Source organism: Podarcis raffonei, chromosome 1 (genome assembly GCF_027172205.1).
Source record: "Podarcis raffonei isolate rPodRaf1 chromosome 1, rPodRaf1.pri, whole genome shotgun sequence".
NCBI lineage: Eukaryota > Metazoa > Chordata > Lepidosauria > Squamata > Lacertidae > Podarcis > Podarcis raffonei.
In genome coordinates this window covers 117311492-117336879 of record NC_070602.1, presented here as the reverse complement: position 1 = coordinate 117336879, position 25388 = coordinate 117311492, and the positions used below count along the sequence as shown (strand labels likewise).

The 25388-nt window shown below is 41.3% G+C and overlaps 1 protein-coding gene and 1 long non-coding RNA gene across 6 annotated transcripts in view; one reads left to right on the top strand and one right to left on the bottom strand.

The window, feature by feature from the left end:
* METAP1D (methionyl aminopeptidase type 1D, mitochondrial) overlaps positions 1-25388 on the top strand; it is a 99957-nt gene that overhangs the window by 59935 nt on the left and 14634 nt on the right. For 4 of the 5 annotated variants that reach the window (XM_053359595.1, XM_053359585.1, XM_053359580.1 and 1 more), the window contains 3 exons: positions 2561-2709; positions 3545-3587; positions 14122-14285. In XM_053359595.1, coding sequence (XP_053215570.1) covers positions 2561-2709; positions 3545-3587; positions 14122-14285 — 356 coding nt within the window. Of the gene's footprint in view, positions 1-2560; positions 2710-3544; positions 3588-14121; positions 14286-16598; positions 16967-25388 lie in introns of those variants that run through there. The other variant, XM_053359606.1, reaches the window with a different exon arrangement.
* Positions 14011-25388, bottom strand: part of LOC128398494 (uncharacterized) — a 32573-nt gene continuing 21195 nt past the window's right edge. Inside the window, exon 2 of the long non-coding RNA XR_008327149.1 lies at positions 14011-14263. This is a non-coding gene — a long non-coding RNA (uncharacterized LOC128398494). The remainder of the gene's footprint in view (positions 14264-25388) is intronic.

Genomic DNA, 25388 nt, shown 5'->3' with positions numbered 1-25388 from the left:
GTAACAAAAACGCAGGACCCTGCACCAAGGAATCTACTTCAGCAGATGTGTGGAAGTGGCCTGGAAAGGCAAAGGGTGCATTTGTGGTAAGGATGAAATTTAGCCAGTGTTGGGGGGTGGCTCCCAAGATGGTGGCATTGTTGGGAATTAGCTGGGACCCCAAGACCAGCAAAGCACCCGTCAACCCCACAATGCTGCCATTCTCTTTTTTAATATATATATAATTTTTATTAATTTCAACATACCACTTATTATACATTCCACAGAACTTCACATCTTATACAATCTTTTTGGACTTCCGTCAGCACCTTTGATGATCCACCATTTTTATCATTTCTTCTGTATTTCTTAAATTCCTATTGCCTTTAATTATCTTAACTCACAATCCACCTCTTTAGCCATTTTTGCAATAATTCAAATAATTTACCTCACAAAACTTCTTGCAAACCTACAAACGTAATCTGGTCATCACAATTACTTTTCAAATAGTCTGTAAATTTACACCAGTCTTCTGTGAATCTCTGGTCCCGCGGGTTTCGAATTCTTCCAGTTAGTTTATCCAATTCTGCATAGTCCATCAATTTCATCCTCCATTCTTCTTTTGTCAGTGATTCTTCTTGCTTCCATTTTTGTGTCAATAATATTCTTGCTGCCGTCAATGCTGCCATTCTCACTTTATAAGGACCTTCCAGGAAGAACAGAGGTCAAGTGAGAGAATCCTCAGTTTGCACAATCTCTTCCAGATTAAGGTGTGGTCTACACATGTGGAAGATTAGGCTGTACCTCTTCAGATGGTATCACTTCACTTTATGGAAGTGAGTCGTGGGCAACTTACAACCATCAGGAGCCATGCCTCAACGCCTTCCACATGCGCTGCGTCAGGAGAATTTTGGTTACCACACGGCAGGACAGAACTCCAAACAAAGATGTGCTCTCTCAAGCCCACGTTCCCAGCATGTTCGCACTCCTGTCTCAGCGAAATCCACGCTGGCTTGGTCATGTCCACAGAATGGAAGATGGCAGGATGTGCTCCTGGGAGGAAACTGGCTTCCTTCACCAGGCCAATTGGCAGACCAACTCTGCACCACAAAGATGTCTGCAAAGTTGACCTGAAGGCAGGCCACATCAGCCCTGCCATACGGGAGTTCCTTGCAGACGACCACAGTGCCTGGAGACAGGCAGTCAAGTTGTGTATCCATAGCAGCGACCAGTGGAGAAATGAGAGAGAAGAAATGCCATGGTGCCTTTGCAGCAGCACAACCAGATGCCTTCAGCTAAACTTGCCTCTACAGCCACAACAGGTGCTGCAACCTTCCAACAGCTTGACCTCAACCCCAAAGGTGCTCTCCTCCATTGTCTCCCAAGACAGATGGATGCCAACCAACACATATGGCAGAATAGCCTGTACTGTTTCAGATGGCTACAGGTGGGAGAATACCGCTTTTGAAAGTTCCCTACATAAGCACCTCCTTTGTAACTGAAACGTAACAGTAATACAGGTTCTAACCTAGCAAGCTACCTGAGGACTGATTTATTTAGAGTAGGATTCATAAATGAACTCCACTACCTGAAGTATAAATTACTCTCACCCATGCTATTACTTGGACATTCTGCTACAAAGGCAGACCAAGTCAAAGAGTGCTCCAGGACCATAATTCTGTGGTAGAGCAGTGTATATCTTATCTTATTTTCTTTTTTATTATTAAATTTATATACCACCCTTCATCAAGAGATCTCAGAGTTGTTCACAGAGAAAAAATACAAGATAAGACACAAGTAAATAGTTAAACCAAAACAATAAAACAATAACCGCCCCCCTCCTTCCCACAGATACATTTAAAAGGCTGTAGGATATTAATCAGCCACGGGCCTGGTTGAAGAGGAACGTTTTTGCCTGGTGCCTAAAAATATATAATAAGGGCGGCAGGTGAACCTCCCTGGGGAGAGCATTTCACAAATGGGGAGCCACCACAGAAAAGGCCCACCCTCTGGGCCTTGTGGAGGTGCCACACAAAGAAGGGCCTAAGATGATGAAAGCAGAGTCCGGGACAGTTTATATGAGGGCCCTTGACATATAACGGTCCTGAGCAGTTAAAGGCTTAATAGGTCAAAACCAGCACTTTTAATTGGGCCCAGAAGCTAATTGGCATACAAAAGGTCCCAGGTCCAGGTCCCGTTATCTCCTGGTAGGGCTGAAACCCTGGAGAGATACTAACAGCCTGTGTCAACGATGGTGAGCTACGTAAATAAATACTCAGTACAAGGCAACTTCCTTATGTTTCGATGTCCCTGTGGCCACTGGGCTTCCTGTTAGAGAGCAGTCTTTCCTGAGGGTCCAAAATCCCGAGCTACCTGTTTGCTTTTCTTCTGGAAGTGACCAAGTGCCTCCCATAACAGGTGCTTGGTATTGAACCGTTCTTCAAGGAAGCTAATTTTTGTCAGGGGCACAAGCTGTGTGGTAGCTCTAGTTTCTCGTTAAAAGCATTCCTTTTATCGTGTTCCATATGCAGGGCCCACTAGGCACTTAATTCATCGCAAATTTTAAATCACAATCTTTCAGGTTGGCATGACTACAGAAGAAATAGATTGCTTGGTTCACCATGAAATAATCAGGCAAGATGCCTACCCATCACCTCTGGGCTATGGAAATTTTCCAAAATCCGTTTGTACCTCAGTCAACAACGTGGTGTGCCATGGGATTCCTGACAGGTACTCCGAGTTCTTGTTTCTTTTCCCTCCCATTGCAGAATTGAAATATTTTGCAAGTACAGTGTGTATTTCTTTTTATATTTTATACAATATAAATGCACGATGCTTTAAATCCACCCAATGCCATTGCCACAAATCTATGTTTAATTCAATGGGTCTGAACGGAAGCTTCTTCCTTAGTAGAGATTTCACAGCAGCCACGCTTAGTGAATTGCACCCAGTGCCCGCAGCAGTTTTATTGAATGCTACCAAAAAGAAGTCCTAATACAGCTGGTTGTCATGCTGTAAGAAAATGATGTTGGCACATAAGGAAGGTGTGCAGTAATAAAAACAATGATTAGTGCTTTGCCATCTCTTCCCAGCAGGCTATGGGGCGTTATCATCCAAGAGAGAGAAAATCACTCAAAAGAAAAATTATATTACCTAAAGGTGGATTTAAAAAAAAAAAGATTATACACCAATATATAGCTAATTATTAATTAATATTGCCTCTTCACAAAGTAAAAGGTGCCAACCATCAGTCTTGTAATTGTGATAAGATAATGATGGTTATAATTTTCCTTTCTTGCCTTTTATATTATTTTATATTATGATATATTATCCCATTTATTTGTTTGGGATTCTTTTGAACCGGTGGGAGCTTAAAGACCAAAAGTGGCGATTCCATCTACCTCCTCCCTGTTCTGCTCAATTATGTTCGCTCCTCTTATGTTTGTTTAGGTGTATATGTGATTATGTGCATGTTCGTGTGTGCGTTCTTATATTTCCTTATTGAGAACTGCCTATCACCATTATGTGTTGTTGTTTTTTCTCCCCTCCTATGACGATGCTTAAGCCGCCCTCTCCAAGATGGTGATATTATCAACATTGATGTCACGGTGAGTAATCCGTGTTTTTGGGGTTGCTGTTTTTTAATAGCCTTTGATCAACTTTCAGAATTTCTAGTAGCAACAGGAAGAATAGTAGATTGCAAATGTAGTGTACACGGGGTAAATGTGCCGTTTTACATCGAAGCCAAGCAGCTGGTTTCCTCTTTTGTTTTCCCCCCCACACACACACCCTCTGTGTTTATTCCAACTAGACCCAGGCCTGACTTGAATTTAGGGCTGGAATCAGATGCACTGAGATCAATGTTGGCCTAAGTGAAATGTCAACCCAATCCTGCTATGTGTCATGTTTTTGAGAAGGTGTAATTGTTATTGATCCACTGTGTAGTTAATGCAGAGCACCACAGTACTGGGCAGCAGCTGAAGACAGATATGTATGAGATGAGCTAACATGAAGAAAGCCAGCATTTTTCCTTCACTCTGCCAAGATTGATCTCCCTCTTCCTGCTGATTTTGAGTGGGGCCTGTCATTATCTTACTCTGTCATTAGAGGCTACATTGGCCTGTGTATGTCAGTCTATTTGGACAGCAACTCTTTTGCTTGCTGTATTCCCTACATTTATTAAAATCCCTGAAGGTAGTATTGTGTTCCATTTGTGGCATAAGAGCCCTGAACCGCTTTGCTCACAAATACGCAACTTGATCTGCGGCTCAGTTAATCCAAAATGCTTGGATTTCCCTCGAGACTTAAGTTTATAGCCCAATTCTTTGGCTTTGAACAACCTGACTCGCAGCTCCCTTAACTCCCTTAACTTCCCTTGAGACTTAAGTTTAAAACCCAATCCTTTCACTTATCTGAGTTGTGGATCCCACTGTGTATATAGATATATAGATATCCAATATAGCCATTGATCTAAATAGGGGCGTTCCATTTTTGTGGTATGAATCTTGGTTTGAAAATAAACCTTGTAAGAACCAGTTTATGCTCAAAGCATAAATAGGAATATACACAGTTATCAAAAGAGAAAATAATTGGGTTTTGTCAATATTTCATAACCTCCTTTCCTTTACAACTCATTAAATTGATTTTGGCCATTATATCTTTATTATGCATGTAAGTCCTAAATTTTAATCTTTTAAATAACATATATGTTTTTAAACTTCCTGGGTTTTTGGAAGCTTCAAGTTTAATTGTAAATTTTTGTACAATGGGTACTTCCTTGATTCTAATGGTGATTTCAGCTTTATTCCATCTGTTGGTGCCTCTGTCATGTTTGTAGTCCATTAGACTCCTTTGAGGATTTTTTGTTTTTTTGTCATTTTTGCCTTATGGACGCAGTGACCACCCATCAAGTTAGGCAGATTTTGCAATACTTAAGAAAAAATTGCATAACCATTCAGTGTTTCCAAATTCTGCAGTGATCATTACTAGGATGATATTGAACATTAGCCATACTCAGGGTAGACTCATATAATTAAGTCCATTAATTTTAATGGTTCTACTCAGACTTAGTTGGACACCATCCCTTGCTTCCTCCCCATAAAATTTATTTAATTTAACGTTGGCACAGGTTGTACACTTTAACCTCTGAAGTCAGTTCATGTTTGATAGTTTAGATAGATGTGGATTTAGATATTTTGATCTTTATACTGTAATAAGTATTAGTTTGTGGGGGTTTTAATAAAATATAACGTACTGCATTCTGCACAACCCTAAACTAAGCATTGTAATGTCACCCATTTAACTACAAGTGACTTTTGCTGTTCAAAATACATATAGGCCTAATCCTCAAGTCTTCCATGTTGACAATCACAGGCAAGCTACACGTTAGATGCCAAAATATGAAATGATGCATTAACTGAGGAAACATGCATCTAGAATTATTGAATTAGGTGGGCATGGAACAGCTTAAAAGGTAAAGGTAAAGGTAAAGGAAAAGGACCCCTGACAGTTAAGTCCAATTGCGAACGACTCTGGGGTTGCAGTGCTCATCTCTCTTTACTGGCCGAGGGAGCCGACGTTTGTCCACAGACAGTTTTTCTGGGTCATGTGGCCAGCATGACTAAGCCACTTCTGGCGAAACCAGAGCAGCGCACAGAAACACCGTTTACCTTCCCGCCGGAGCGGTACCTATTTATCTACTTGGACTCTGACATGCTTTCAAACTGCTAGGTTGGCAGGAGCAGGGACCGAGCAATGGGAGCTCACCCTGTCGCGGGGATTTGAACCGCCAACCTTCCGATCAGCAAGCCCTAGGCTCTGTGGTTTAGACCACAACACCACCCACATCCCATGGAACAGCTTAGTGGGAAGATTTAGTATGGAAAAATAGGAGGTGAAGAAAAGCTTACGTATTCTCCTTCCCACACAATATCTTTGCTCAAAATCTTACCTTCCTAAAGCCACCTTTCTAAACCAAAACTATCCATCAGGGCATTCCTGTATGCAGTTGTGGGAATTATGCTGTTTGTCCTAAGAGCGGCCAACAGTGCAGTCCTAGCCATGTCTACTCATAGATTAGTCCTGTTGAATTCAATGGGACTTACTCCTAGGTAAGAGGGGTTACAGTTGTGAGGGGCATAGCCTGGGGAAAGTTCCGAGGGCCGGTCAGAGAGGTCTGGGGGCTACATTCAGCTCCTAGACCAGTGGCTCCCCACCCCGGTTCCAACTGAAGGGCAATTTCATAAGCAGCCTGTGAGATGGCATAAGGGTCTTCTGTTCAAAGTCAGAGGAATCAACATGCACAAAAAGAGCTGTCAGGACTATGGTTTCCAGTTTCTTTTGACGGACTCTTTATCTTCCGATTACTCGCTTTTAAACACTGTACCAACACAACAAAAGTTGCATAATGGACAAGCCACAAACAAACTTTGCATGAAGGAGGAGCGATATGAATATTTCCCCTTGCTAAACCCCCCAGCACCCACTGAAGACTTTCCGCCCTTATTTCAGCAGGCATTACAACAGAACTCCATTATTTTAATGTTAACTGGGGTTTTGTGTTTTTTTTTCTAACCTTTATTGCATTGGATTGAGTGACTTGTTCATTGCTTAGAGATGACTGCAATTAAGCAGTATATAAATTGTCCAAATAACTATTAAATGTGCCTTGATTTCCCCCCTGAGGCACTCCAGAGCACCAATTTTTGCAGCTGCTTTTTTTGTATGCTCTTCTGCAGTTGTGTTTGATTCCTTCCAATGTTTGAGAAGTCACACATCCTAAAATACCTTTTTGGATCCTTGCTGCTGTCTGGAACCCACAGAACTACAGCTTGGACACATCCCATGGGACTGTTTACCCGCCCCCCTTTTTTAAAAACAAACAAACCAGCAGAGCCATGTTACAAAAGTACTTTTGAAAGTCCCTTCTGTTTTAGGAAACACTTTGCTACATCCATTTATTTATCCACATTAAAGGTGCATATTCTGCTTTTTTTTTGGTCCAGTTATCTCAACAAGGTGGCTTACAATGCAGCTGCAATAAAATAGAATACAATAGAGTAGAATACAAGCATTAAAAAAGCCTTTGAGAAAATAATGTTCTTGCCTGTCATGACTCCCAGAGTAACTCATTCCCCAAAGTGGAACACCATTAGTGTCACTCTTTCAGTAGTAGCAGAAAGCCTACTATAAAAAGCTCCTAGAAAATGTAGATCAAAGCAGTCTTGGACACAGCACCAATCGCATGGTTCCTTGGATCCTGGCCTCTAACGATATTGCCTCCTGGAGCATACCCTCCAACATTTCTCCGATGAATTTCTTTATTATTATTATTATTATTATTATTGTTGTTGTTGTTGTTGTTGTTGTTGTTGTTGTTGTTGTTGTTATTATTATTATTATTTATACCCCGCCCATCTGACTGGGTTGCTTCAGCCACTCTTGGCGGCTTCCAACATATATAAAAACATAATGACACATCAAACATTTTTTTTAAAATCCCTATACATTGCTGCCTTCAGGTGTCTTCTAAAGGTTGTATAGTTACTTATCTCCTTGGCCTGGGAGTCGCATAAGTCTGTATCCTTCAACATTTCTCTGAAGAAAATAGGGACGTCCGACAATAGCCGCCCCTCACATTTTTCAATGAAAACAGAGGTGTCCTAAGGAAAAGAGGGATATTCTGGGATCAAATCAGAAACTGGGATGGCTTCTGTAAATCTGGGTCTATCCCTGGAAAATAAGGACACTTGGAAGGTCTGCTAGAGCCCATGTGCCTGATTTTATATAATGCATATAATGCATTATATATATATTATATAATGCATATAATGGTGCAAATAAATGGCTCAGGACCACAATACCTCAAGGACCACCTCTTCCCATATGAACCTACCCAGACCCTGAGATCATCTTCTGAGCCCCTCCTTTGTGTGCCCCCTCCTCAAGAGGTTCAGAGGGTGGCAACATGAGAAGGGGCCTTCTCCCCAGTGGCTCCCCATCTGTGGAATGCTCTCCCCAGGGAAGTTCGCCTGGCGCCTTCATTATACACCTTTAGGCACCAGGCAAAAATGTTCCTTTTTAACCAGGCCTTGGGTTGATCTGATTTATATCCTATGCCCTTTTAAAATGTGTTTTTTGTGGTGGGGGGTATTGGGTTGTTTTTGTTTTTATTATGTATTTCGTGGTTTTATATCTTGATTTTATTCTGTGACCGCCCTGAGATCCCCGAGTATAGGGCAGTGTATTAATAATAATAATAATAATAATAAAATTGTTTGAGCCACTACTGCTTCTGAGGCAGCATGCTGTATCATTCAAGACCATGGGTAAGCAAACCAAGGTCCGGCGGCCAGTTGTGGCCCAGTCGCCTTCTAAATCCATGGACGGTCTGGGAACCAGCGTGTTTTTACATGAGTAGAATGTGTCCTTTTATTTAAAATGCATCTCTGGGTTATTTGTGGGGCACAAGAATTCGTTCATTCCCCCCCAAAAAAAAATATAGTCTGGCCCCCCACAAGGTCTGAGGGACAGTGGACCGGCCCCTTGCTGAAAAAGTTTGCTGACCCCTGTTCAAGACGGTTGGCTCTGATTCTTACCCCCAGCTTTTAGATCTTCCTTCTATTTAAAACAAGTATATATTAGGTGCCCTACAGCCCACTTTTGCCATGGAAACAAAATATTCTTTCTGCGTTACAGGGCCATTGGCAGTTTGTAAGCTCCTTCTCCTCGTGCCATTAGTTCCTTCTACTAGTCTTTCCCCTTGTGACTGATGCTTTGCGTTCTGGCATTGGATCATTTTACCCTAAGACCAGATGACATGTTTCTAAAGCTGTAGGCCTCAGCACACATGCCCTGAACATGAATTCTGTGGAGCTCAGTGGCACTTACTTCTGTAATTTTGATAATGTCGCATTTATTCCCACAAAGGTATGCTTGTTGTAGATTCAGATTTGCCTTTTCACTCAGATCTAAGCTAATTCCAGTGTTAACACCCCTACCTTTAAAGTACCATTAAAAAAATAATTTTCTAAAGTTCACTCCAAATTTTCCCTTATAATCATAGAACCTTTCCTGGTACCATAATGGGAAAATCACAAGTGAAATGTCTACTTCCTGCAGTTATTGATCCTCCTCCTTTTGGTTAGTCTATAATAATTCATATCTAATATGTCTGAGGAAGACTTTCTTGACAGTGTTTATAATTAACCTTTCCTAATGGGCATAAGCTGGGCCATTTCATAGGTAGAAGCAATGATTATGGACCAAAGAAAAGGACAATTGCGGTACATGGCATTTTACAATAATTTGTTTATGGATGTGTACACAATCTATAAAATGATTAAATAATAATCTGTCTATCAAATGTAAATGCTCTTTTGGTGAGCGCAAATTGTCTAGGAATAACAAACTAAATGTATTTTACTCTTATTAATTTGCGGAAAAATTAGAGACTACGGCGGAATGTGTTTTATTTACTGCAATCACATGGACTTCACATATTGTTTAAAGGATTGTAGAAACCACTTCTTTGTACTTCCCTGACTACCAACACACTACAGCTCTTAACCAATAATTATCATGTAGGGCTATCCCATCTCTTAATAGACAGTCATAATTTTAGGATTGACACTTTGAAAACTACTATATTCTACTTATTTGCTGTAACTATTGTTTATGCATCTTAAAAATATAAATAATGAAAGATGAATTGTATGCATTGTAGCAGTGGTTAATAAAACAGTACCAGCGTAATACATCTTTATAAAAGATGTATACTTTATACTGTATATCTTTATACTGTCTTGCTTTTCCAAGGCTATGGAAAAGTGGCTGAAATTATAAGATTTGATTTTTAAACTATGCTTCTTTTACCCACCCGCAATGTAGCAGTGGCTTAAGGGATCATGTCCTTTTGTGTCTGAAGGACCGAGAGGTAAAGTAATAAGCAAAAGTATACTGAGAAATGCCCTAACTCCTGAAAGAAAATAGTATAGAGGTTTTACTGGGTAGTGAAAAGGATAGCATCTGTTGGTTTTCTATTCATTAAAAATAATGGAAGCAATTAACCAAATAAAATTGCTGTACCATCTCCATTTGTTAGGTTGGAGCAGGTGGCCTGGCTGCTTGCATCCAGTGGGTGAAATCCAGAAAGACATAGGCTGTGATCCTGTACACACTTACTCAGGAGTACGTCCCATTGAATTGAATAGGACTTCTGTCTGGCTAGACATGTATAGGATTGTTAGGCATGCAAGTCCCATGAAACTTTAGGGAGACTTTCAGTGATCTTATGCACCCTTCTTAGAAGGAAGTTGTTTGAGTTCTGCAAGACTTTCTTCTTAGTTGCGATGGTCAGTATGGCAGTGAACAGTTACATGCTTAATAGTGCAGTCCTATGAATGCGGGTGGCGCTGTGGGGATGCGGGTGGCGCTGTGGGTTAAACCACAGAGCCTAGGACTTGCCGATCAGAAGGTCGGCGGTTCGAATCCGTGCAATGGGGTGAGCTCCCATTGCTCGGTCCCTGCTCCTGCCCACCTAGCAGTTCAAAAGCACGTCAAAGTGCAAGTAGATAAATAGGTACTGCTTCAGCGGGAAGGTAAACGGCGTTTCTGTGCGCTGCTCTAGTTTGCCAGAAGTGGCTTAGTCATGCTGGCCACATGACCCGGAAGATGTACACCGGCTCCCTCAGCCAATAAAGCGAGATGAGCGCCGCAACCCCAGAGTCGGTCACGACTGGACCTATGGTCAGGGGTCCCCTTACCTTTACCTTTATGAATGCTTAGTGAGAAGTACATAGTATAGTGCCTAGTGTAGCTTACTCCCTAGTAAGTGTGTGCACTTCCCTGGGGGGTAAGTAGTCTTGAATATAGTGGGATTTGCTTGTGGCTAAATATGAATAGGATTGCTTATTCATATTTAGGAATAGGAATGTGTCTCTATTTTCCAAGGACAGTCCCAGATTTACAGAAGCTGTCCCTGTTTCTGATTTGATCCCGGAATGTCCCGCTTTTCCTTAGGACACTTTTCATTGGAGAAATGTTGGAGGGTATGGTAGGCTGTCCCTATTTTCAGTGGCGAAATGTCAGAGGGTATGGAGTTATGTGACCCCCCAGCCAAGGTGATAACCTTTAGAAGACATCTGAAGGCACACCTGCATAGGGAAGGTTTTTTAAATGTTTAATGTTTTATTCAGCGGGTGCAGAATGCCACGGCGAGACCCCTTACGGGGTCCTCGCTGCGGGATCACATTCGCCCGGTGCTATACCAGCTGCACTGGCTCCTGGTGGAGTGCAGAATCAGGTTTAAGGTGCTGGTTTTAACCTTTAAAGCCCTATTTGGCCTAGGACCCTCATACCTACGGGACTGCCTCTCCTGGTATGTCCCACGGAGGACCTTACGGTCTTCAAACAAAAACATCTTGGAGGTCCCAGGCCACAGGGAGGCTAGGCTGGCCTCAACCAGAGCCAGGGCTTTTTTGGCTGTGGCTCCGATCTGGTGGAACGCTCTGTCACAAGAGACTAGGGCCCTGCGGGACTTGACATCTTTCTGCAGGGCCTGCAAGACAGAGTTGTTCCACAAGGTCTTTGGCCAAGGCACAGTCTGATCCCCTCCTTTGGTAATCCTCATAGAACTCTAGCCCATGGTTGCCATTAATTTGATTTTGATTTGATTTTAGAATGAACGGATTTTAGAATGCTGTGTTACTTTTATTGTTGTTAGCCGTTCTGAGCCCGGCTTTGGCTGGGGAGGGTGGGATATAAATAAAATTTTATTTTATTTTATATTTTATATTATTATTATTATTATTATTATTATTATTATTATTATTATTATAATATATTTTTGGAAGCTGCCCAGAGTAGCTGGGGCAACCCAGTCAGATGGGTGAGGTATAAATAATAAAATATTGATTGATTGATTGATTGATTGATTGATTGAATAGGATGTCCCTATTTTCCTCAGAGAAATGTTGGAGGTTATGGGATTGGACAGCATGACTAAAAGCATAAGTGGAAACAACTATCATTTAATATGGTGGGATTTTGTTTTCAGAATGAACATGCATAGCCTCAGGCTATAAATCACATTCAATTGGGTGGGAGATGACGTGCCAAAAGCAATCTGGATTTCACCTAAATTTTCTTTGTAACATGTCTATCAAACCATCATCCTCTCTTTAGTTATGCCCTGATGTGTGTTTACTTGGAGGAAAGTTTTATGTTGTACAATGGGGCCTATTTCCATGAAGACAGACATTGACTCTTTCAGGCTTTGTGCAGGATTAATCCCAGGTGTTTCCCTTTAAACTTAACAAGAAACATTTTGGCAAGTGCTAGCTTATTAAAATAATGCTTCTTACATAGATTTTATTATTGTCTCTTGTGTACCTTATCGTGCATAGTTCTTAAACAGCAGATATTAAGACTCTACCATTCTAAAATTGGAGATGTCGTCAGCTGAGAAATCTATAAAGTACTCTAGTTTGAAACTATTTAATGAATGTTAGCTGCTGATAAAATCTGAGCTGCGTAATACCATATAGTGACAAAGCTAAGACTTTGGTTTCTCCGATGTACCTCCAGATAACCAGTTTAATCAGCATTTATCCTGATCTGCTACCACAAAGGTTACACAGTGGTTAGGCTATGTCTGGTCTTTATTGAGCAGTATTAGCCCTGTGCCCTGCATTGCTCCGAAATTCTAGGAAACAAACAAACAAAAACCACCAGTGCAGTTTTAAAATCAGTGTCGTTCTGAAAGGGGCAGCCACCATCTTGATTCAAAATGGCATCCAGTTGTACCCAAACATAAACGAAAACCTGCTCCTTGAACTTAGGAACCATCATACAAAATTGGATTACGATACCTTAAGAGGCAGAGCAAACTGACAAAAATAGCAGCTTTCCAAAACATATAGTAGATCCATTGTGCTTTGTTACTGGGACAGTTATATAGCAATGAGCATTCATCCTGATTCGCTTGTGGGGTATTTACATGACTTTCTGTTGAAACATCTATTCATTCCCACACTTTTCAATGCATTTCCCCATCACATTCCAAACTGCAAAAAAGCCATTTTTTAAAAAGCTGGTTTGTTGCACTAGGGCAGCAGCTCATAAGTCCACTTTAATTGTGCAAACCTGAAGTTCTAGAAAGCACATGAATCTCTCCTGAAAAATACAGATTTTGGAGGCACCCAGAGAGCATTTTATTTATACTGTGTACATGTCCGCCATTGCCAGTCTTCTGCCTTATTTTCTTTTTGAAAACCCAATAAGATGCAAAAAATAAAATAAAAAAGCATTGTAACAGATGGTTATGAGAACTGTTCTCAAATGTGGCAACTAAAGATGTCCCAGCTGCTGAAGCTATAGATGTTTGTATAAATATAGGAGTTATGGAAATCCTAAATTCCAGATATGGAGCTGTCTAATCTATAGGTGTGACATACATTGTAAACCTCAACAATCCTATGTTGGCCTTACGTTCTCATCCTTTGTGCCATTATCTCATCTCATGCCCTACATGATCGAATCTGTTGCAGGAATGAAGAGGAGAGGATGTTCAGTGCAAGATGAGATTTAATTTTATTTCCAATAAGTAGCCTCTCAGTAAGTGTGTCCACAGAAGGATGGTCTTTAGGCCTAAATCCCAATTCTGGCTTATCCAACGGATTGTTCTTTCTCAGGCTGACCTTTGCATTTCGTTCTCATGAGGAGGATAATTTCTGGTACATTGTTTTTAGTTTTTCCAGCCTTGGCTTCCATGTTCCTCGTTAGTTTACTCATCACTGTTAAAGCCGCTAAAATCCTGTTGACCAATGTGATTTGAATAGCCTAATTCTGTGCAGGACCGTAGCCTTAAATTCACAGCCTTTAATTTCGTAGCTCGTGTTTGTGGAGAAAACCTGCGCCCGGGTTGATGTTTGACAGTGACGGCCTTCTCATTATCATGAATGATCACAGCTAACAGACGAGAACTAACGCCCTTCCACCACCCAATTTTCTGTTCCACTTGCAGCATTTCAATTATTTTATTTTTTACTTGCACCTTAAACGCATCGTGAAAGAAACCCAAGAAAGTCCTGGCACCTGGCTGCAAAACACAAATGTCTCTTTTGCATTTCTGCATGTGCTTAGGTATACTTCAATGGCTACCATGGTGACACTTCCGAAACAATTCTAGTGGGCAACGTGGATGAGTCTGGTCAAAAGTTAGTGGAGGTTGCCAGGAAATGTAGAGATGAAGCAATTGCAGCTTGCAGACCTGGGGCTCCTTTCTCTGTAATTGGAAACACAATCAGGTAAGCCTTATAGTGACAAGTAAAGGGAAGGCTGGCAAGTGGGACAAAGGTTATTGGTGGTTTGGTACAAAGCTGATGACATGTTTTATGATTCAGAACCATCATTTCAGTCTGATATCACTATGTGAACTGCCAGGCTGTAATGTTGTTCCCTGGGTAAGAAAGGATTTTTAAAAGTGAATTACACTAGACAGGGTCAGTGGATATAGCCCTGTAGGAAAAGCCAAAGACATTTCTAAGACTGGCTGCCTCCTTACCTTTGCAGGTATGATTGGTAGCTGCTTTGACTACCTTAATAAAATCATATTGGAGATGGAGGGGGGAGCGTTGTGTCTGTTGCCTGATAAATAATGCCAGCAAGGACTTTTTATCCATGCCATGAAGAACTGCTAAAGGTTGTCAGAATTATTCAGTGCTACAAACCCCTTCCCCTTTTATAACAAAATGCAGTCAGATTTAAATGCAAGGCAGCTCTCTTTAGGAGGTCCATCCCTTGTGAGAGGCTTAGATCCTGGAACAATATGATAAAACCAATGGTCCATCATGTTCTGCTTTATTAAAACATATTATTTGACCCTTTTACTATTTGCACACATTTTTTTCTTTTTTAGAAATGTTGCGCCTTAATGCCCTTTAATTAATATGTTAATGCTATCGGGAAGAAATTGCATGAATCTCGACGCCTACAAAAACACGCATTGCTCAGAACCCTGAAAAGATGCTGTCTTCCCTTTCTCCCCCACCCGCCTCTGTATGAATCTTCAAATACTTTAAGAGAAATAAGAAAAGAGAGCAGGAAAATATCAGTTTGATGTATTTATAGCTTTAAAAATATTGTAACAGAGTCTGAATCAAACTTTAGTAAAACCACTTTGGGTTATATCCAAGAAGCTTTTATTGAAGACTTTGTATAAAATTGTGTTTTTGACAGTTTTAAATTATAGGCTAACTAGCCTGGGGAAAAAGGATAGTGTCTATCTGTTCTTTCATAGGAAATGTTGAATCAGACCCCTACTGGGAAAAGAAATTTAATGCATATCTCACTATCTTACTGTCCATGAATGTAATAGAAGTGAATTCAAAATGTAGTTTTATTTTTGCAAATGGGATGAGTCGATGGATGCAGCTCCATATTTTTGAACACCTAGGGTTCAACAAATTTACTGGTGGTGCTCTTGCATTTTAACAAAATTTATTCTCGAGTCGAAGGGGGCACAGAAGACGAGATTCTTATTCAAGCATTCTCTCGAGCGCTGCATTCATGGCTGTGTCTAAAGGGCATGTCAGCCTTTGATTCTCTCTGAGAGGTAATTATCCTTTTCCTGTCACGGAACAACAAATGATAGCTAACTACAGAGGAACATTTGCAGTAGTCACATTCATCAACTGCAGGGGAAAAAAAATTCAATTTAATTGTGCAACACAGCTGCACATAGGCTTTTTGAGCATTGCTGTTGTTCTCCCTGTCTTGCTATTCCTCCCTACCAGATCTATTTTTTAAACTTTTTTTCCCCTCCCTGCTTATTTTTCCCCCTCTTCCACCTCCCCCCCACCCCCATTTTTTTATATTTTTTTTGTCTCTTCTTCCATTTTTACTCTCTGTACTTTCTTGTTAAAGTAATTTTCCTTTGTGGCTCTCGTTCTTTTTTTCCCCTCTCCCCCCCCCATTGAAGGCTATGAATGTAGAAAATTATCACAATTACTCATATAATTGAGCCTCTTTGTAGCAAGTGCAACTCCAGTACCCTTTCTCCATCATGAAAATGGTTTCATTATAGGGTTTTTCATATTCTCTGACACCATCTACACAGAGGAAAAGGCGTGCAGATGAGATGTACTAGGAATAGGGTAGATCAGGAAGGTCACAGTGGGAATAATTAGCTCTGCTATGGAAAGAGCATCTAGGCCTTTTACCGCTACATAAATGTACTGTCCGTGGCTTTTAGTCACAAAAAAACTTACTAACAAATGGAGCTCCCGCCTACTACTTTGAAAAAAAGATTTGTATCAACACTACAATTTTCCATCATTAAGACTAATAACACAGAGCCTAGTATACATCAAGGGGAATAAAAAGAAAAATCTCACATTCAAGTGGCGACTGGGTGCTGACCTTTGTTCCCCGTTTTTTTTGTGTACGACTTAACTCTTTACAAAAAGAGAGCCACATGCCACACCAACACGCAGGTGAACTCCAGCCAGTGCTAGCAAAAGTAGCAGCATTCACTTGGAAAAATCTGATAAATCTCCGCGCAGGGTAATGCATTTCATTAGATTCACCGCATTAAGTCTAGCTGTATTTTTTTTTTAAAGGATAAAGAGAAGAGCAGAATTGAAAGTGACATTGGCCTCTCTCTCTCTCTCTCCCCTCTTTTTTGCCTTTCCCCTCCTCTCAGTGTTGATGCAGAGGTCAGTATTTCACCGCATGTAAATGCGTATGCAAAACTCAGTTGAAAAGCAAATTAATTTGGATTGGTCGCAGTCACAATCACATCCAGAATAACAGACCCCCGATCATCTGTGCTCCTACCTATTGTCTGTTTCAAATATGCTGGTTTTGCTCAACCAAGGCTTTTTCTGGCCTATTGCAATGTTGCATATGTAGGCTTTGTCACTGTATATTCATGTAAACAAGATGAGAGTTTGGTGGGGAAAATATATTGATTTCTTCCTTGCCGGCATTATAGGAGAGACCTATCAAGATTTGAATGTGTGTCCTTCTTTCCACAAATGTGCTTGGTATGCTTACAGCGTGTATTTTGAGATTCCACAGAAAACACATTATGTTAATACATTGGATGCATTTGAATGGATTCTGTAATCCAGAATGTTCTTCGATTCTGGGACCAGAACTCAAAGAACTGTAGCGTATCTACTATTCCGAGAAATGGATATATTTACAAAAATTATTTAGCAGATTGGTTTCCTTTGACTAGGCAATTACTAACCGACTTTTATTCCGTCCATTTAAGTTGACCGCCAGAATTCAGATGAAGTGTAATGACTGGATTTGAATGATCTTTATGTACACCTTCTGCGAGTTTTCTGTTAAAAAGCCTCTGTAAGTTAGTTTCTAAAGCAGCGAGGCATGTTCCCTGGAAGTCGTTACTTAGATCTAAACAAATAAATGCAAACATAGCTGTAGTTAAATCAAGCCAATTTCAAACTTGTAGTTAAAATTACCCAGATAAGAGTATCAATAAATGGTTTTAAAATGTTTTAACTTATAAATATATGTTTTGATATTAACTTAGAACAATACAAAGGCAGACTTTAAAAAAAGAAATCTGTTTCTATCAGATTATGCACATTTAAACAATAAGTGGCTCAGGCAAAATAAGTCATTTTAATGTCATCTGTGATAGATTTTCTTTGACAGCTACTGTAAATTACAATTACACTGCTTCTCCCTGCATTTGAAAGTAAGCATTGCAATAAATTATCTTTTATTTCAATCCATCATGTCTGCCTTTCAGAAACAGAGCACCTTAAATAAAAGTTCAGCTCTATTGTAAGAAAAATATAGTAATTTGTGATAGTTTGAAACTAAAAATGTACCTTTCTTTAAGGAGAAAGCCCTAAATTGTGGGCTTTCAAAAAATATTACTAATTATACTTCATCGTTCATTGTCATTAGAGGGAATCCCTGAACTTGTGTATTCTCTTAAGTCTAGAACTGCTGCTTAAGGAAAATAGTTTAAATTCTCCCGGGAGCATTATGTAATCAACCGGGTAAACCATTGTGATACTGTTGAAAAAAAATCCATAATCCAACATATAGGTTCCAAAGTCAGGTTGCATCTCTGTTGGCAAAATTATGCCCTTTCCACCTCAATCAGTGCTGATTAACAGGGCAAACGGGTTGCATTTGGCGAGGCGGCCCCTTTTCAGTGCTTCTGAATCAGAAATAAAACTGACGTCTTTGTGCATTTGTTTGTTAGCAGTTGTTTCCTGTCTCTCAGGTTCTGTAGCCATGGTTTGGTTCCCTGCCACACACTTGATTCCCACCACACACACCCTCACCTTGTGTTATGTCTCTTCTGAGAATTACGCAATTTTGCATTTGACAGTTGTGAGCCTGGCCGTTTCTAAATAAGCACCTTTCCTCCCTGTTCCCTTTTTAAAACAAAAAACAAAAACATGTATTTTTTGCCTCTGTTATTCCCTCAACACAAGATTAGTAGCACACATCTAGCAAACCTGCAGAGATGTGCAATTACGCAAAACGTAAAAGAAGGTGGAATTCTGCAAACTTGGACCAGGTCGGAGGGCGAAAGGATAGGGCTCATCAGAGCTTAACAAGGGACTATAGACTTGCGTCCAGGAGAGACAGGTTTCTGTGCAGAACTCCTAGTACAGCCGCATAAACTGTAGTCGGAACACTTGCTCTGCTTTTTCATCATAAAGCTAGTTTGCGCAGTCCTTTCAGTTGGGTGCGAAGGTGGGCTCTTAGCTTTCCTAGTTCTGTGCTTCCGTGGAGAAACATGCCATGTGAACTGGTGTTTCGTGGCTGTCGTCAGCTTTGTTACCGTAGCAGCAATCAACACACACACACACACGGCAAAAAAATTTTTTAGCTGCAAATATAGGAACTTTGGCTAACTCCACTGTCATAGATATGGTTAACATGTGCTGTTTGAGCATGTACCCAAGCAACCTTCATGTGGGCAGAAAACGTACTGCGTGGGCTGGCATAAACTTCATAAGCTGCTTGCAGCGCAGAATATACAAGTTCCATGTGCTTCAGGTGTGCTTCAAGCTTGTTTCTCACTTGCTACGAAAACCTTGCGCCAGCAATGCCTTGGCTCACATTGCAGCCATCTCCGTAGGCTAGGCTATGCTTTAGGTTGAGACTAAGTGAAAATAGATTTAAAGGTAACATGCATTCTGCTGTAGTGCTCTGTAAGAGCTATTATTTTCGTAGGCGGAAGGGTATTTAAAATCTGCAAAGAGTGACATCATACTATACCATTTCCGAATCAAGTGTTGGGGGCAGGGGCTGTCACATATATGAAAGCTTCTCCTATGTGTAAAGCTGATGTTCTAGGATAGAGTTGGCCATACAGCCAGCTTTTCTTGGACATTACCAGGATTTCAAAGGGAGAAATAACGTCTGGAGGGTGTTTCTGAAATGTGACGCTTTGTCCTGGATCTTAGGCAAGTTAACTGTTAAGTTTTGGTATTTTTGTAAAAAAAGAAAAGAAAAGCTCAACTACTTTTGGATTTGTCTTAAAAAACAACTTTCCGGGTGTCCTGGTTTTTACTTTCTGAAATATGGCAACCCTATTCTAGGAAGAAGTCTTCTAGGTGAAGCTTTCCCCCTACAAGTGTAACATTCAGTTCAATCTTTAGCTAAAGGGGTGCTTGTATAGAAACAGTGTGCTGGAAATCTAGAGGTGGTGTGGTTGAAGGAAACAGTTGTCCAAGTTTGCACACTTGAATTGCCCTTTTGCACTCCTTGCTTCAGAGGAAAGGTTTTGTGTGGTTCAAATCCATTTCCTAACTGTTCCTCTTCCATTCTCCCAAGTCTGCCCCACAATATTCAGGCTTTCTCAGTTGGAAAGACACTGAGTCCATAACAGAATCAGAGCACCAGATCTTTCTGTGTTCTTCCAGGCCATAAACACCTTCTCTCCCAGCTTTATTGACTAATCTTCTCCTGGCTGCTACTTTTTATTTCAGCTGAGAAAAGAAGGCAAGGAGGTAATTGTGAATCTTTGTCACTACCTACTTCAGTCGAGATTTCTTTCACCCGGTTCATTGTTGAGGGGTTACAAGTTCAGCATCTCTTCCCAAAGTTTTCCTTCAAAACACTTTTGTCACTTCACACCTTGAACATCTAGACTCCAGTGGCTCGCTAGGGTCACACAAAATTTTGCAGGGAGAAAAAGCTTTCTGGGGCATAGCTTTTTGTCATTTGACTTTCAAGCCCCAAACCAATTTTCCTGATGCCATCCCAGGAGAAACATTTTGGAGAAAGCTCTCGTACTTCCTCTTTCTGTGGCACGTCAATGACACTTGCTGTCACTGTTCTTTTTACTGGATCCCAAGTGGAGAAAGGGGAGATGGTTGGCCTTTTATCTTTCAACATCTCCTCTCTAGTCGTCACTGCGGATAGGTGAATCTGCTAGTTTTGTTTTCTCTCTGTTTCTCATTTTCCCCATCTTTTGGTATGGATTTGGTACGATTTTTGCAACAGATTGTGAATTCAGAAAGGAAGGAAGGAAGGAAGGAAGGAAGGAAGGAAGGAAGGAAGGGAGTCCTCACACAAACGTGTCAGTATTTCAATCCATATTCCTCCTAATACACACATTTTTCTTTGTTTGGAGAACCACATCCTAAAATTCATGTGTTCATGTATTGTTCGTATATTTTTTCAGAAAGCGTGAATTAAACAGGATTGCACTAAAAGGCAACAGAAGCAAACTGTCTCCCATCCCTAGTTGTCACTTATGCCCCTAGAACACAGAGCAGTGTGCGATGTGTAGCACTGGATTTCAAAATGTGCTGTGAGAGGCCTTTTTCCCACACTTGTAGCTCTATAGCTCTGCCTCTCCCTGATGTATTATTATTATTATTATTATTATTATTATTATTATTATTATTATCTTTAAATGCTGGCTTTCGCATGTCCACTAACTGACAAAAGGGCCTTGGGGCCTAATGTACATTAAAAATAGTTAGGTTTTGTCCTAGGAAATTTGGGTTCAGGTTTTCAGTTCATCCATGGTTTTACTGGTTGGCTTTGGGTAAAGAAATGGCTTTTAGCATCTATTCCAACATCTGCAAAATCAGAAAAAGCTAAGCATCTTGCAGGACTAGGCTTGCAAAGTGCCATTGTATCTTTACAAAACACCGTAATGCCAGAGCCATCGGCAGAACTGTGTGCAAAAAAATTATTGAAGTGCAAAGTCATGAATGGAGGAAAATGCAGAAGGAACCTAGTTTGTGCTGTTGATTAGCTTAAACAGACACTGCCCTTTGAAATAAATGTTCAGTTGAATTTCGCAGTGCTGATTTGCCTACTTTCTAAAAGGAGAGGTGATGGATGATTTGTGTAGTCATCTCTGCCTACCACCTAAATTTATTTGTGTTTAAAAAATGATTGGTTGCCTTGATATAGGAGTATGCAGAGTGATAACACAACACAAAATAAAGTAAAAGAAGCTAAGGTTAACAATAAAACGGGAAGAGAAATCTATCTAGAAATTTACTGCACCATCGTTTTTTAAATTGGGTGGTGAAGTGGCTTGGCTGGCACCTCTATAAGAAAGATGCTCTATGACATGGAGTGCATTGGGCACACTGCAAGGTCTAATTTCTTTATAAGGTATGGAACATGGAATGTGGTCTTTCCTAAAAAGTCCAAAGAAGTCCTTAGGCAAGAAAGTGCTCTTACAGACTGGTCCATCAGCAGGTCTACATCCTGCCGAGTTAACCAAGTACAACTCCTTATCAGAAGTTACCATCTCATATCAAAGCATCTTAGCTCAAATAGCATCGTGCCCAGAACTCCAGTATGATATGAAGCAGGAAAAAACTCAAGGACTTTGCTCACACAGCCCTCCTGGGCCAACTATTCAACCTTGGGCTTTAAGATATCTGTGGATGGAGATACCCCCACATCCTTAAGCCAACCTCTGCTGCTGCAACCACTACTCTTCTGGACATAAGGTTCTTTATTAATGTCCGGTTTAAATCTTTTTACCTGCAATTTGGGCTCATCATTATTTGTCTTGTGTGGTTACAGTAGACAAAGAGCTGCTGACCCTGATTCTGCTTAATTAAGGCAACTTTTCTATCTGACCGTAGTTATCAGATAAGGCACAATAATGAATTTTCTGCTATGAAATTGATAGTAGGCAATTTATGAACACAGTAGCCAGGGTGGTTTGAAGGTTGATTATGGTGTGTTTATAAAGGTTGGGATTCAGCTACGTTGCTGTGTGTGTGGAACGAGGTCCACTCGTGCAAAGGAGCTTGCCCCTTCTCTTCTCCCCCAAGCCCCCAAAACCCCTAAATATATTCTGGGAGTTTGAGGGGGGGAACCAAGAAGAAGCGTAGTGGGTGGGTGGGGAGTCTTATTGCATGACCAGACCTTGTTCCCCACACTTGATACCCCACTTAGCACTATGGTGAATTCCACCCATGGAATTGTACTAAGTTGTCTCCTTAGTACAAGAACATCTGCCTGTGCCAGGGGTCTCTCTTCTCCTCTCTTCCCATATTCCCCCACCTGCACACATCTGTTCTGTGTTACCACCACCACCACCCAATACTCGAAAGCAGATTTGGGTCACACACCACAAGGGCAGAAAGAAGAGGAAGTCCTGACTAATAGGACAACTTGATTGGATACCATAGATGGGGAAGGGTCCAGTGCCAACATGGACACGGTGCCTGCAAGTGGACTCCCATAGCCTCAATAGGCCTTGTTTTCTCCCCACACCACACATACACTTGCACACAGGCAACACACCGGGGCATTACAGTAAATGAGAGGGGCCTGCTCATGCCTCGGTCCAGTATATCTGAAGGAGCATTTCCACCCCCATCGTTCTGCCCGGACACTGAGGTCCAGCGCCGAGGGCCTTCTGGCGGTTCCCTCATTGTGAGAAGCCAAATTACAGGGAATTAACCAGGCAGAAGGCCTTCTCGGTAGTGGCGCCGGCCCTGTGGAATGCCCTCCCACCAGATGTCAAAGAGAACAACAACTACCAAACTTTTAGAAGACATCTGAAGGCAGCCCTGTTTAGGGAAGCTTTTAATGTTTGATGTATCACTGTATTTTAATATTTGGTTGGAAGCTGCTCAGAGTGGCTGGGTAAGGCCAGCCATATGGGCGGGGTATAAATAATATATTATTATGCCACCCACGTCCTTGGGCATCTTTCCAGTCTGCAGGATGAAATTCATTCAGACTCCATGTCAGAGAATAAAGAAGGGTCGTGGCTCTATAGAGGCCAGTGGGAATTTTCTGTTTTTAGTACAGGCACAATAGGATTAGACTATGTCTGTAATATGCTCAAGGTCCAGGGTGACTAACAGCCTTTAACATATATAAGGTAAGATCAGTGGGTGACAGTTTTTTCTACAGACCTTTCCCCAAACCCAGAATCTTTGGGCATACAGAGTAAGGGAATGGTTTAACATCGTGGTTTCTGCGCAAAGGTTGTACACACACCAGATTTCTCTAATCGGATTACATTTCCCTTAAGCTTTCATTACTGCTATTCTGTTCGTTAAATGACAGACTAGTAATGACCTATGTGTCTTGGTCTGCCTGAGCCCAGCGCAGTTAAAGTTCTTCAGACGAACCCACTCTTGTCCCAAAATAAAATAAAAAAAGATGGGGAGGTTTTGTTTGAATGCAAGTAACACCCAAAGAATTGGTCTGGGAGAAGCTTGTACAAACATTTGGAACCCAACTGCAAGCTACAATAGAAGAAAAAGATGAGTCAGATCTCATCTTTGCAACAGGGGAAAGCAGACAAGGATTTTCTAAGGTAAGCCAAGGAGGGAAAATGTGTCCCTCTTTAGTCAGGTGTAATTTGCAGCACAGTTGCACAGCATGAGACCTCACTTAGGCAGATGCCCATCTCTCTATTGTCAGCATAGATGCTGCATGGGATCCGCACCTCAGAAGTGTACTACACTGGTGGTTTGACTATTTAGACATTAACTTCTGCTCACTGCCGACTCGCAACCGGCTTGTAAAGTAGGCAAGCTCTTAGCGGTGGTTCTGTGGTCCGTCAGAACTGTGTGTTGTTACTCTTGGGCTTTAGAGAACCTGAATTCATCTCTGGGGAGCTGTGAATAGGAATATGAACAACCCACCCGTTGAGAGGATGATTTTTAGAACCGTAAAGCACCCAAAAGTTTCAGTTGGTAGGTCTCACAATGAAAAAAGAAACTATTGGTTTTAATGCATTCCACGACCCCTTTAAGATGGGTTAATGGAGGGGTCATGATCCCTTTTCGGCCCATGGCATATTTGAAAATCAGAGAAACTGCCGTGGTAAAGGTAAATGACCCCTGGACAGCTAGGTCCAGTCAAAGGCAACTATGGGATGTGGCTTTCATCTCAATTCAGGCTGAGGGAGCCGGTGTTTGTCTATAGACAGCTTTCCGAGTCATGTGGCTAGCATGACTAAACTGCTACTGGTGCACAGAGGACTGTGAGATGTGCCAGTGCACACGGAAACGCCGTTTATCTTCCCGCTGCAGCTGTATCTATTTATCTACTTGCACTGGCATGCTTTCGAACTGCTAGGTTGGCAGGAATTGGCACAGAGCAACAGGAACTCACTCTGTTGCGGGGATTCGAACTGATCGGCAAGCCCAAGAGGCTCAGGGGTTTAGACCACAGCGCCACCTGCTCCCCTTAAACTGCCATGGATATCCTACAAAACCCACAACCATGCACACACTGCAACTTATTTTGTTGGTTGCAAAATTATTATTACTACTACTAGTAGTATACCGCCCTATACCTGTAGATCTAAGGGCGGTTCACAAGATAAAATTCCAATATGAAAACACAAAATACATAATAAAAATAAGAACAGAAACAAACCAGTAATCCCCCCCCCCCTTTAAAAGGGTGTCGGATGTCAATCAGCCCAAGGCCTGGTTAAAGAGACAAATCTAAATGGCCCTTGAATACTTTATTTCAAGTCTAATCTCATCAAAGGATGGGAGGGAACACTGTGGGCACCAGGGAAGGCTTCTTTGGGGGCATATGCACCCGTGGGCACCACTTTGGCCAACCCTGGCTTAGAGCCATTTGGCACTGAGCTCAGGAATGCTGATTTCCCAGCTGTTTTGTGGCTCACATCCTGTGTGCCCAGTGGCGAAAGACACGTCAAAGAAATCTTCCCACAGAAACCAGCACTGAAAGCTACTAGAATATTCGCCAAACGTCCGTGAAATCACAGCAGGAAATAAAAAATGTGGTGGGTGTATGCTTCTTGTACCTACTCTTCCCCCATTGCCTATTCACCTGCCCTAATCACACACACCCCCATTCTGCCATTTGTACACAGACACCCCACATTATTCTCATACTCTTATGTCTAATAGCTTCTCACCAATACAATAGTT